Below are 14,142 nucleotides of genomic sequence, written 5' to 3' on the forward strand. Positions count from 1 at the left end.
TTTTCGCACCTGCGGTCCATTTCCCAAACCTGTGAGAACACTTCTGCGTTCCAGCCAACCGCTTCTGCGGTTTTCACTTATTTTCCCTTAATCGCATCTGCGACTCCCTACTCACACCTGCGGTCTCGCAAGTGCGTTCCTTTTTCCGCACATGCGGCTCCTGGCCTTCTCACTTATGGCCGCATTTGCGGATGCTTCCTCGCTCCTGCGAACGTCGCACCTGCGGTTCCCACTCCGCAGGTGCGGTTATGACAGCTAAAGGAATTCTTTAGCACTTTCTCAAATCAAATCCTTGATCCGCCAACCTCCTGAAATCAACCCGAGGCCTTTGGGACCTCAACCAAAAATACGAACTGGTCACATATCATCATTCAAACTCATACCAACCATCGGAACACTCAAAACAACATCGAAACACCAAATCACCCTCGGATTCAAGCCTAAGGATTTCAAAACTTCCAAATTCTGTAGCCGATCCAAAAACCAATCAAACCTCATCCGAATGACCTGAAATTTGCACACACGTCACAAATGACACAATGGACCTACTCCAATTTCCGGAATTCGATTCCGACCTCAATATCAAGATTTTCACTACCGATCGGAAAATGCCTAATTTCCAATTTCGCTAATTCAAGCCTAAATCTACCACGGACCTCCAAATTACATTCCGAACACGCTTCTAAGTTCAAAATCACCTAACAAAGCTATCCAAATCATCAGAATTCACATCCATGAACTTCTACACATAAGTCAACATCCGGTTGACTTTTTCGACTTAAATTTCCAAATAAGAGACTAAGTGTCACATTTCACTCCATGACCACTTCGAACACAGAACAACCAATACGATATGATGAAATATAGTTGAACAACACATAAGGAAGTAGAAATAGGAGAAACGGAGTGATAACTCATGAAACGACTGGCTGAGTTGTTAAACCAGTAATCGGCCATCTCTTTTATTTCAAGAACAATGGCAATGATGATAGCCATTTTTCTCAAAAACTCAGAGACTTAGCTGAAAAATATGGTCCCGTCTTCACATTCTGGTTAGGGTTTCGCCATTTTTTGCAGTGAGTAGTTATGAAGCTATGAAAGAATGCTTCTTTACCAATGATATCCATTTCGCTGATCGGCCAGCTTTACTTTACGAAGATATCTTTGCTATAACAATGCCATGCTTGTTGTTGCCAAATATGGCCCTTACTGGAAAAAAATCGAAAGCTAGTCAATCAAGAACTTCTCTCCATTAGTCGGCTCGAAAAATTCAAACATATTAGATTTTCTATAGTTCAGAAAAATATTAAACAGTTGTATAATTGTGATTCACCAATGGTGAAGATAAACCTTAGTGATTGGATTGATAAATTGACATTCGACATCATTTTGTAAATGGTTGTTGGGAAGAGCTATAATAATAGACATGGAGAAATATTAAAAGCAGCTTTTCAGAAGTTTATGGTTCAAGCTATGGAGATTGAGCTCTATGATGTTTTTCACATTCCATTTTTCAAGTGGTTAGATCTTACAGGGAATATTAAGGAAATGAAACAAACTTTCAAAGGCATTGATAATATTATCCAAGGTTGGTTAGATGAGTACACTAAGAAGAGAGAAACAAAGGATGTTGGAGGTGAAAATTAACAAGATTTTATTGATGTGGTGCTTTCCAAGAAGAGCAACGAATATCTTGGTGATGGTTACTCTCATGACACTACCATCAAAGCAATCGTATTCGTAAGTAAATTAATCTCTGCTTGTATTCTAACATGTTGTAGGAGGCAATTTATCTTATATTTTAGGTTACTATATTCGTATATAATATCACTTTAATTTTTATAGACAGTTACATATATATTGTTATTTTTTAAATGGCTTAGTCGTGTATAGATTCTTCTAAACTTTTAGTATTTCGAAGTAATTAAAATTTTAATTTATAGATTCAGTTGATAAACACTATTACCGTAGGTAACACTACAAGAAATCAGGAAATTTCCGTCCGCAATTTCCGACCAAATTTCGACCGATTTTAATTGGGCGGAAAAATAATGGTCGCAAACGTGTACCGATCGCAGTTGGTCGGAAATTTTCGACCGAAATCGATCGTAAAATATTGGTCGAAAATTTTCGACCGAAATCGATCGGAAATTATTAAAAAAAAAATAAATTTCAAATTTCTGACCGAAATTCCGGCCGATTTCGGTCGAAACTCTTAAAAAATAATAATATTGTTTAATTAAATAATTATTTGTAAATTATTAATTTATTTAAAAAATAAATGCAAATTCATAATTTCTGACTAAATTCGGTCGGAAATTTCGATAATCTGGGGAATTTATTTGAAATTTTCGACCGAATTCGGTCGGAAATCATGAATTTCTGGGCAAAAAAATTTAATTTTCGACCGAATTCAATCGGAAATCTGGGTAAAAATTGGGCAGAAAATGGCTGTTTTTAAGCTACACCACCTGCCAATTTAAACCAATATACATCCTATAATGCCAGCTTACAGCCATTCAACCATGAAAACCCAACAAAATAACAACTACTAACAACCAACAACAACAATTAACCAACAACTAATAACCACAACAACTACTAAAGTGTTCAATAACAAAATAATAATATAATCATCATTCAAATAACCAACAACAAAATATTGACAAGTTTACAACTTTGTTTAACAATACACAACATTCAATGAGTTTTTTATGTAGCATCATCTCCATCTTCGATCCTCGGACTTTCATCGCCGGCAGGTGGGGAAGGGGGAGGAGACCGGGGAATGGAGAAAGCACCACAAGCAAGAAGATTGGCCAGCTGGCCTTAAAGGAGATCAAATTGTTTGTCCCTCCTTTCTAGCTGACCTTGAAGGGTATCAAATCTCTTCTTTTCACTAGCCTTGGTCTCTTCCTGCTCTGCTGTCAGCTTTGCAATCTTATCTTCCCTAGACGCTATAGTCGAACTATCAATCGCCTCGCCTTGGGCGGAAGTCCCTATACCTTGCAATCCAGCCTTGTAGCGCCGAAACAATTTATCTGAAAGGTCGTATGCTATCCCCTTTTTAGGACCACCGACAGTACCCAACCATATCCTATTCTCTTCTTCGTCTGAAATGGGCGGTCGCTCGTCTTGCTCATTCGGTGGCAAGCTCTGAGTGTACTCCTCCAAATTGATCTTGTAGCAACCCTTTATTTAGAAGATAGAAAATTACTAACTATATAATATTATAAACATTTATAGTAGTTATGAAACTTACATGTGTAGTCTCTGCCTGGTCCTCGACCCATCTAGTTGGATCTGTCAGTGCCTTCTTCCAGGTGTGAGTCTCCATGAAGAACTCATCATGAATCAATCTTCCTCCCCAATTTTTTTTCTACAAATATAATAAACGTGTTAACGAAAACTGTAGCTATTTTGTTGTAAAAGAAGAGTGCAATTTAAGAGATAGGAATTTTAAGTAACTAGATCCTTAAGAGAAATATAGAATAAAAAATACAACATGAAGCTGGGATTATATGGAGTCCACTTGAGCTTCACTGATTATCCCCTATGAATTGATTTTTTTTTCAGTGAGTGGATTGATGATTTCAAACTGTATATAAATTTCGTTCATCCAGCTAACAAACTAACCACAGTCAACTATCAATCCATTAAAATGCACACATTTTATTTGTATATTATGGTACTGTATTTGTATGGTAATATATATATTTCTCTAAGCAAGGAAGCTGAACAAAAGCAACCTCATTTAGTATAAATATGGTAGTCACATAATTCTGCAGTTAATAATATATACTACTTCAGATTTGTGGAAGACCATTAGTAGAGGAATCAAAAGGTCATATTTTACTTAAGTGAATGTTAAAAGACTCAGTCGAGTAGTACAAGAACTAATATCAAATTTTTGCAGTACCAAAATGAAAACAAATAGTGCCACTGCCCCAAGAAACTTCATTCCCACCACTTCAGTAACACAGAAGAGGAATAAAGTTTGGAACTTTATTCAAGAATCCATATATATAAGTGATAAAGCCCCTTTTTAGTAACTTATTTCAAGTCTGTCAAATCAAGCAAACCAAACTTGACTTAAAGAAACCAGACCCTTATGGATTTTATAAGGTCCTAGAATTTATCTAACTTTAAATAGCTAGTAATTTTCATGTGGGAAACAAGAGTGACCCATTTTTCTAGACAGTATAAAATTGAGAAAAACATGATAGATATGAATTCTTGAAATTAGTCAAGCAGACTAAAGAAAATTGGAAATGCAGATGGTACAATGTGATGGTATAAAATGAGTTTGCAGCGTACCTATTACCTCCAACCAACATAGGTACCGAAGTATTATGTGTGTATTTTTGAAACGCCAACTTACCGTGATATTCCAAACTTTTGGGAGATATATAAATATAGTTCGATAAAAATAGACCGAAATATTTTAAGGAATTACCAGATGTCTCCTTGTATCCCCATGCTCCTTGAACCCAAACAGTGCAAGGAGCCACCCTTCTCAGATGCTCGGGCCTTCTTTCCCTATTCACTCTGCTTCTTGAATTTGTCGGTGGTCCAATACTTTTCCTGATCCACCCATATATGCGGTAGAACCCATGAAGGCTTCTTTTTAACCCTTCGAGCGGAGCTGAAGGAATCAGAGAGTCTCTTACGGTATTTGTACTTCTAATTTTTACAAATTTCACGGTTATACTGGTCCTCCCATGAACACTTAGTCTGCAAATAAAGTAAGTAATGTTAGATGAAAATATTGTTAATATAACACTTAAATTGATAAGAATTGTATTAAAACCTTAAATTGGTTGAACATCTGTTGCACGAGACTCTCTGGAAAGTCACTCCAAGCCGGATAGGGTGTTAAATACAACGAGCCAAGTATATCAGTGATTATCTTTGTAACCCGATTATTAGGAATAAACCTGCAACATTGCAATTACATTAAATAAATAAGAGTAGTTATTATAATTCAACAAAAATAAAGAAGTAATAAATAAATCTTACCCATTGCCCTCAGGACTGATGATCATCCTATGGTAATGATCATAACGCACATCATCCGGATCATCATCCTCTGAAAAATCTGAAGCATGCACAGAAGAGAGGGCATTTGGCTCAGTGCTACTATCCCGAAGACGAAGTCTAGAAACACTAGGAGACGAACTCTGCGGAGAGGGAGACGGGGTCCGTGAAGATGGCTGCGATCCACATCCCTGCATATGTCTAGACCCCTGTTGCGATCCTGCTGCGATCCGGCCATCTGAAATCTAGATGGGTGCGATCCGGTTGGAGATGAAGCAAATGGAGCAGATGACGGGCGTATCACATATCTCTGTGACTGTGACTGGTGACTCGATGCACCCATGTAACTATTGGTAGGATCATTAGGAGGAAGCGGGGTATAGCCCTATGGCGGAGAATTGTGATAATACTGTTGGACGGGCGAATGGTGGGTAGTATAATGAGTAGATGGATGTGGTGAAATAGATCTGTGCCTAGAAGATTGCTGCCGGCCATCGGCAGCAGAGGGATGAAAGTGTGGAGTGGAAGGAAGCGAGGGTGTAGCACCATCATCATGATCAGTAGGCCTTTTATCCTTCCTAGACCTACCTCGACCCCTACCGGCCATCTGCATCACCCTTATAATACAACATGCAACCATCTTCACAACAATCAATTCTCATAGACGAGAGTCCTAACTTAGAAACCAATCTTTTAGCCTTATAGAAATCTTCAGGTATGTTGAAATTTGGGTCAACTAGTTCACTCATAAGGCCAATGAAAGAATCCATTCCTGCTTGAGAAATATTGGTATCTGATTTGATACTTAATAATCTAACCGCAACAGACAACTGAGAGTGTACTCCCGTGTTTTAGTGGACGACTAGCAGCCTCTAACTGTTCATAAAAATATTTTGCTTCTTCATTAGGAGTTTGTTCAACACTTTCGTGGGTTTAAAAATCGAAGTGCATCCCTAGAGCATCCGCAACCATTTCATGGTATCTCGGATGTTGAACGTTATTCCCCACCGACCTACTACTTTCACCAATACTACATTATGAAATACACCATCAGTACCATCAATCTCTCCATGACTAGTCCACGCAAAATAATTATCCATAAACCCTTTTTTATAAAGATGACTCTTAACATCCGCCGGTCCAAAATAATGCAGACACTTGCACTTCACACAAAGAGACCTAATCAACCGTCCAATCCGAAACGGTTCAAGTGACATTGCATGCGTAATAAATTCCTTAACCCCTTCTATAAATTCCTCCCTCAAAAACCGACGATTAGGATAATTCCTATTATACATCCAATTACGAGATTCCATCTACATAAAGAACGAATAAATTATATTAACCATAGTTAATTGTGATTGCAGCAGCAGTGTTGACAGAAGAAAATGACCATATTGTTGACAAATGATTGCAGCAGCAAACTATTAACACAAGGGCAGTAAGATATGAATTTGTTTATTTGATAGAACACAGTACTACTAAACTACATATCCATTCAATGAAAATTCTATCAAAATTGCACTAACAGGCCTTATTTTATTACTTGAAAAAAGAAAACAATTTTCAGCAAAACTCCTGCGGTTTAAAGAGGAGTAAAAGCACAAACATGTACATCAATCTACAATCAATTAATATTTAAAAAAAGAACCTAAGTAATTAACCCCCAGCATAGCCAAATAACCATCAAAAGAAATACAATCATTGCCAAAAAATAGCGCATTTGTTTGCAATGCTCTAATTCTATCAATCAATTAAGACCTTATTTGAAATTGATCTTCATGGACTATCTAGGTCCTCATCATAACACTCAACTGCAAGTGGTCAAGCATATTTTCCAAGTTGGGTAAATCAGTTAGCTAATACTCTAGTGCAAGTTCTCAAGCATATTTCCTATGTGGGAAGCAGTGAGATGGAACATACATAAACAACAGATCAAAATTTTATTTCAAAAAATAATGAGCAAATGAGCATGTACAAATGACAATGTACTAGGCACCATTACAAAATATAGAAAGAAAGGATTGAACTTTGTATAGACCTCAATCCTAGCTAGTTCGTAAAAGAGAAATCAGAATAACAAGAGGCTCCGTAAAAGGCCTAACTAGGGTTCCGTTTTTCTCTAGACTGAAACGGCCCAAAACAGATCCGAAAAACGCATCTCTAAAATAGTTAAAGAGGTGGAAGAAAAAGAAAACTTACCGGAGATGGAGAGGAGCCTGAGTACCTACGATGGGCGCTTGGATTTCCGACGATGATGACGATGGCCGCTTGGATGAGTGCCGACGACGATGGTGAAGCCTGTGATTAGTGGCAGAAGTAGTGAGGCGGAGAACGAAAGAGAAAGGAAAATTGATAAGTTAGGGTTTTTGCCTCACATTCCATTACCGAAACAAACTTATTTTTTAAAATAATTGGAAAACTTAATGATTAAATTCTAAAACAATTCTCTCACTTATAAATATTATATTGTATAACAGAAATCATAATGCATAATTAATAAAATTCTAACTAACAAATTAGCAAGAATCAATATCAAATTTATAATTATTTAGAATCTAACACGTAATTATATAAACCAAAATTAATGACCCATAATTTTCAATTTATTAGCTAATTAATTATCACTGATAGATACCACAAATCTACTTCTACTTAGAGCCCGTTTGGATGGACTTATTTTAAGTAGTTTTTAAGCCAAAATAGCTTTTAAGCCATAAGTTAGGATTTCTAGCTTTTGGCTTTTAGCTTATTTTGTTATTTTAGCTTAAAAATAGTGTTTACTTAAAACATATTTATTATTTACACACACAAATATTATTAAATTTATATTTTAATATTATTCGGTCGGACATATTGAGTTATGATTATTTCGGTTTTTTTGTCTTGTGTTTTAATAAATAATTATTTTGGTTGACCAAATATTTGACCACTTTCTGACCGAAATCGGTCGAAAATTTGGAAAATTTTAATAAATATTTATTTTTGTACATTATATACAGGTTTGAGCAAATATTTGACCAATTTCCGACCAAATTCGGTCGAAAATGTTATTTTTTTCTGATATAAGTATTAAATATTGTTTACTTAAAACTTCTTTATTATTTACACACATAAATATTATTAAATTTATATTTTAATCTGTATAAAAGCATTTTTACAACCGAATTCGGTCGGAAATATCGAGTTATGATTATTTCGGTTTTTTTGTCTTGTGTTTTAATAAATAATTATTTTGGTTGACCAAATATTTGACCATTTTCCGACCGAAATCGGTCGGAATTGGAAAAATTTTAATAAATAATTATTTTTATACATTATATGCGGGTTTAAAAATTTTTTGTTGATTTTTGCGACCAAATACTCTTATTTCCGACCGATTTCGATCGGAAAGCCTTGGACGGAAATCACTTGATTTCTAGTAGTGTAATGAATTTTTATTACCCATTGTAGCAACTGATTTCACTGAAAGAAAAAAAAAGAATCTTTTGTACCTTTATTAAAGATCTACATATTTGTTCGATTTGACTAGATTATTTTCATTTTTTTCTTAACCCCAACTCATGCATACTAGGATTTGAACAATCGTGAATCTTCATCTCTTTAATTTCTTCTTTGTAAGTCATCTTTTTAATTGTTCTTTTTCCATATATAGACTTTGGTCTTGGATGCAACAGACACACTTGCACTTCATATAAAGTGGGTAATGGCGTTAATGATAAAATAAGAATGTCATCAAGAAAGCACAAGAAGAGATGGACACCGTTGTTAGTAGAGATAGATGGGTAGAGGAGGGTGATATCAAGAATTTGGTGTATTTTCAAGCAATTGTTAAAGAAGTATTACAATTACATCCACCTACTTGTACCTTTGTCAGTACAACATCTATATGTAAAAGATTGTGTTATCAATGGATACCATATTCCTAAGGGACTGTACTACTAATAATAGGCTATATTCATGTAGTTTAGCGACCATTTACGCCCTAACTTAGCTACACTTTATTGCTATATGAAGGTTAAATGATAACAAATGGCTATAATTATGAATTTTCTGCTTTGCAGGTGCAAGTCCTGATGATGAGGACATTAAACAGTGTTTGGAGTTATTTTGGAGCAAGGAAGGCCAATCGGAGGTGAGTGCATGTGAAATAAGAAGAAAAAAATGGAAGACAGCTGAACTCCATGAGCGCGGGCCAAGCGCGGCCGCACTCAGGCCGCGCTCGTCAGACAGAAAAGAATGCAAATGTGCGGTCCAAGCGCGGTAGTGATCGTCACTTCGAGGAACATTATTTTCAGGGGTAAATTTGTACGTTCGGGGGCAAATCCCCTTAATCTATAAGAAGCCCAGCTCGCCCAAAAAGAAGGTATCAAGGCCAGCTAGCGTAATTCGGAAGAATATGTCTAGTATATTGTTATACTTACTCAGGATAGAGTTACGACAGTCAGAGTGCTCATGATCGATAGAGAAGATTTAGGCAAATTTATAGCAAACATAGCGGAAAGGATTCCGACAAAAGGGGAAATCAGAACCTTAGACCTTTCTCATTCTTGCTTACAACAGTTTATAGCTAGTTCTTAATTACTGCATTTTTATTACGTAATATTTAGTTAATAAACACCCAATACTCAAATATCTTTGAAGATTGAATACATGAATTTCTGTAAATCCAATAGTTGTGATCGATAGGATAATTCCCTGTGGGATTTGACTCTGGACTTGTTAACCGGAATATATTTGCAGCGACCGCTTTGTCCTTTTTATAAGGCATAGTTGGGCGTGATCAAATTTTAGCGTTGTTGTCGTGGAGTTTATGGTGTTATTGATTGCAGTTAAAAAGAAGTGCAAGAATTCTTAGTGTAGTCAATTTTCTTCAATTTAAACTAACCATTGAAATTCTAAAGTTTGTAGTCATGGTTGTTACAGGTGCATGCCTAGAAACTCCTCAAGAACTGGTGAATTGTTTGAAGCATTATTAGATCCTGAGAAGGTGTTCAAGGTATTGAACCGTGCAAACTAGAAAGGCAAACAATAACAGAACTCAACTGAAAGAATTGAACCAGACATGGAAGACGATAATCTAAACAACAGAGACAACGTGAATGACCCAAACAACAGAAACAACACAAATGACCCAAATGATTAGGGTGTGGCACCTCTTGTGCCAGAAGCGGCACTATATGATTGGGTACAACCCACAGCTGACAACTTAGCAACTGCTATTGTAGTCCCTCAGATACAAGCAGATTCATTCCAGATCACAAATAACATGATACATCTGTTGCAGAACAACGGACTATTCTCAGGGTCATACGTTGAAGATCCTCAGCAGCATCTGAAGAATTCTTTTTTCAATTTGTGCCACGTTGAGGCAACACAACGTGACACGGGAAGCAATACGTTTGTTGTTGTTTCCATTCTCGGTGATAGGAACAACTCAAACTTGGCTTAATTCACTCCCCATAAACTCCATCACTACTTGGGAGGAATTAGTCAAGCAATATTTGAGCAAATTTCATCCACCCAATAAGACGACTTAGCAAATTGATGAGATATTGATCTTCAAACAAAAACCAACTAAGACACTACATGAAACGTGGGAGAGATTCAAGGGTCTGCTGGTTACGTGTCCACATCATGGTATTCCGGAGCAGATGTTGGGGTAGAGATTTTACATGCGTTTGGCAGATAGTTTGAAATCCAACGTTGATGCTTCAGCAGGTGGAGTATTTTTGAGCAAAACATTCAGAGAGAGCAAGATCCTACTTGACAAGATGGCACAAAACTCAGGATGGACAACAAGGAACGCTCCAATCACTCATGTGGTTCACTCAGTGGCTCTAGTGGCTCTAGACCCGACTAACTCCATAGCTGAAAATATGGCCACTCTGATGACACAAATAAGCATCCTCCCCAAAAAGGTTGAAGAATCAGGCTAGAAGCAGCAGGTACACATAGTTGATGCAACCAATGGGGGGTCTATGTACATCATGCATTAATCAGCCATATGTTTGCTCATGGAATGCTGAAGGTGAAAATCAACAATATCAAGAGAACATGAATTATGTGGCTAACTGCGGGGGACCAAGACCAGGTAGTTAGAATTGGGGTCAGCAGAATCAACAATACAAACCAGTTCAGCATCAGTACAATAACAACAATAACCATAGGCCTATGCGACCACAGGGGCAAATGGTGCCTTACTAAAGACAACAAGGATACGACTAGCAAAATCAGCAGCAGGTGTATCAACAAACTCCACAACAACGGATTGTGAGACATGAAGATGGGTTTGCTAAACTCGAGGGTATGATTCAATAAGTGATTGGGTCCACCGGAAAACTAGCTGATAGAGTAGACTCACATGAGTCAGCGATTAAGAATATCGAGATCCAGTTAGCACAAATTTCAATGGCCCTAAATATCGTCCTCATAGGACGTTACCTACAGACATCCAAATCAATCCAAAAGAGCAGGGCCCAAAGTAGTTGATGGCAGTGAGTCTCCAAAATGGTAAGGACTTAGATCTGGAGCAAAAAATTGCTCACGAAAGTAGGCCGACTGAGGCACTGGTGCCCATACCCATTGAAATAGATGATTCAGTAGGTTTAACTGATGTGACAATACAGAATGCACAAGATAACACAAATAAAGAAGAAGAGGTTGTGAAAGAGACTGAAGCTGCACTAGAACCGACAGTAAAAGCAGTGCCTGAACAAGAGAAGAACCAAATCACAAGGAAGAAGCAACCTCCAGCACCATTCCCACAGATATTGGCCAAGTATCAAAAAGATGAGCAGTACAAGAAATTTTTGGAGATGTTGAAGCAAATTTAGGTAAACATTCCATTGATTGATACTTTAAAGGAAATGCCTGGGTATGCAAAGATGATGAAGGACTTGATGTCCCGCAAGTTCAACTTTCAAGACTTGGCCACGGTTACACTAACTCAAACCTGTAGAGCTGTTGTGACGAGACATATAGCCGAGAAGCTGTCTGATCCAAGGAGCTTCACAATCCCTTGCACAATAGGAAACTTTGCTTTTGCTAAGGAATTGTGTGATCTGGGAGCTAGCATAAATCTTATGCCCCTATCTATCTACAAAATTCTAGGCATTGGAAGGGCTAGACCCACGTCTATGCTATTACAGCTGGCTGACCGAATAGTGAAGAGGCCCTCTGGGATTTTAGATGATGTATTGGTGCAGGTTGGGAAGTTTGTGTTCCCAACAGATTTTGTCATCTTTGACTGTCGGGTTGACGAGGAAATTTTCATAATTTTGGGAATACCATTCTTGGCCACTGGGAGAGCTTTAATTAATTATGAAACTGGAAATCTCAAGATGAGGTTAAATGATGAAGAGATAACATTCAAAGCGCAGAAATCTATGCGCAGACCCGGTGAATTTGCCAATTTCTCTTTAATAGATGTTGTGGATGTACTGTTGGAGGAGGGCGATAAAGCATTGAACGTTAAAGACCCCTTAGCAGTTTGTCTCATGAACTTAGACGAGGCTAATGGTGAATACTTGGCAGAGTGGGTATTGGCTCTTAGAGGCCAAGGTTTTTGGAAAAGGGAGCTTGAATTTGAGTCTTTGCACTTGAAGGAAAGAAAAACTCCTCCAACTAAGTCGGCAATAGAAGAGCCACCAAAGTTGGAACGGAAGCCACTGCCCTCTCATTTCAAGTATGCATTCTTAGGACCTAACTCAACTCTTACCTATTATTATCTCATCCAGTTTGTTAGATGTGTAGGCAGAATAGCTTTTGCAGGTACTAACTGAGTGCAAGACTGCAATTGGGTAGACCATTGTGGACATTAAGGGGATCAGCCCTGCCTTCTATATGCATAAGATTCGGCTAGAAGATGGGCACAAACCTTCTAGAGAACATCAAAGAAGTATGAACCCCAACATGAAGAAGTAGTGAAAAAGGAAGTGATTAAATGGTTAGATGCGGGAATCATATTCCCTATCTTTGACAGCAACTGGGTTAGCCCAGTGTAGTGTGTACCTAAAAAGGGAGGTATAATAGTAGTAAAAAATGAGAAGAACGAGTTGATCTCTACACGAACAGTCACAGGTTGGCGAATCTGTATGGATTACAGGAAGTTGAACTTGGCTACCAGGAAAGATCATTTCCCACTACCATTCATCGATCAGATACTAGATAGATTGGCAAGGAGGTCTCACTTTTGCTTCCTGGATGGATACTCGGGGTATAATCAATTTTTTGTTGCCTCGGAGGATAGAGAGAAAATGACGTTCACCTGCTCTTATGGAATTTATGCTTTTCGGCGAATGTCGTTTGGCTTATGCAATGCACCTGCCACATTCCAAAGATGCATGATGCCCATCTTCACAGATATGGTAGAGGAGATAATGGAAGTTTTCATGGATGACTTCCCAGTGGTGGGGAATTCATTCGATGATTGCCTTGTGAACTTGATGCGAGTGTTGAAAAGGTGTATCGAGACTAATCTGGTACTCAACTGGGAAAAGTGTCATTTCATGGTACATGAAGGTATAGTTTTGGGGCACCTAGTGTTAAGTAAAGGTATTGAGGTGGATCGTGCAAAAGTTGATGTGATAGAAAAGCTTCCACCACCCACCTCCGTCAAAGCAATCAGAAGTTTTCTTGGGCACGCCGGTTTCTATAGGAGGTTTATAAAAGTTTTTTCCAAAATTGCTAACCCCTTGTATAAATTGCTTAAAAAAGATCGCCCTTTTGTATTTTCTGCAGGGTAGCTTTTGAGGAATTAAAGAAAAGACTGGTAACAACATCTATCATAGTTGCCCCCAACTGGGAGCAACCGTTTGAGCTGATGTGTGCTACTAGTGACTATGCTGTGGGAGCAATGCTTGGGCAGCGAAAAGATAAAATCATGCATCTAATATACTACGCAAGTAGAACGTTGAGTGGAGCCCAGCTAAATTACATTGTGACCGAAAAGAAGATGCTAGCAGTGGTATTCGCATTTGAAAAGTTCAGTTCTTACCTAATAGGCTCAAAGGTAATTGTTTATATTGACCATGCTGCTTTCAGGTACTTAATTGAAAAGAAGGAGTCAAAACCGTGCCTGATTCGATGGGTGCTACTGCTGCA

At 37.8% G+C, this 14,142-nt stretch overlaps 2 protein-coding genes across 3 annotated transcripts; one reads left to right on the forward strand and one right to left on the reverse strand.

Moving 5' to 3' along the window:
- Nucleotides 1-2,589: 2,589 nt before the first annotated feature.
- LOC107831168 (uncharacterized) lies at nucleotides 2,590-7,431 on the reverse strand. 2 transcript variants are annotated; one of them, XR_001658295.2, is made up of 6 exons: nucleotides 7,240-7,378; nucleotides 5,020-5,098; nucleotides 4,811-4,937; nucleotides 4,457-4,734; nucleotides 3,263-3,379; nucleotides 2,590-3,192 (listed from the first exon to the last, which is right to left on the reverse strand). XR_001658295.2 is itself a non-coding variant. In XM_016658903.2 (4 exons), exons 2-4 carry the CDS (start codon nucleotides 5,232-5,234, stop codon nucleotides 4,684-4,686), a joined length of 393 nt encoding a protein of 130 aa, XP_016514389.1. In that variant the 5' UTR covers nucleotides 5,235-6,353; nucleotides 7,240-7,431; the 3' UTR covers nucleotides 4,457-4,683. The 2 variants fall into 2 exon arrangements, 1 of the variants encoding a protein (XP_016514389.1); XM_016658903.2 differs by lacking the exons at nucleotides 2,590-3,192; nucleotides 3,263-3,379 and having other exon boundaries at nucleotides 5,020-6,353; nucleotides 7,240-7,431.
- A 4,475-nt stretch (nucleotides 7,432-11,906) lies between these two features.
- LOC142161977 (uncharacterized) lies at nucleotides 11,907-12,821 on the forward strand. The gene has a single exon (XM_075218270.1). The coding sequence runs from the start codon at nucleotides 11,907-11,909 to the stop codon at nucleotides 12,819-12,821; it is 915 nt and encodes a 304-aa protein (XP_075074371.1).
- The last annotated feature ends 1,321 nt before the right edge of the window (nucleotides 12,822-14,142 follow it).

This window comes from Nicotiana tabacum, chromosome 7 (assembly GCF_000715075.1).
Source record: "Nicotiana tabacum cultivar K326 chromosome 7, ASM71507v2, whole genome shotgun sequence".
NCBI classification, from domain to species: Eukaryota; Viridiplantae; Streptophyta; class Magnoliopsida; order Solanales; family Solanaceae; genus Nicotiana; species Nicotiana tabacum.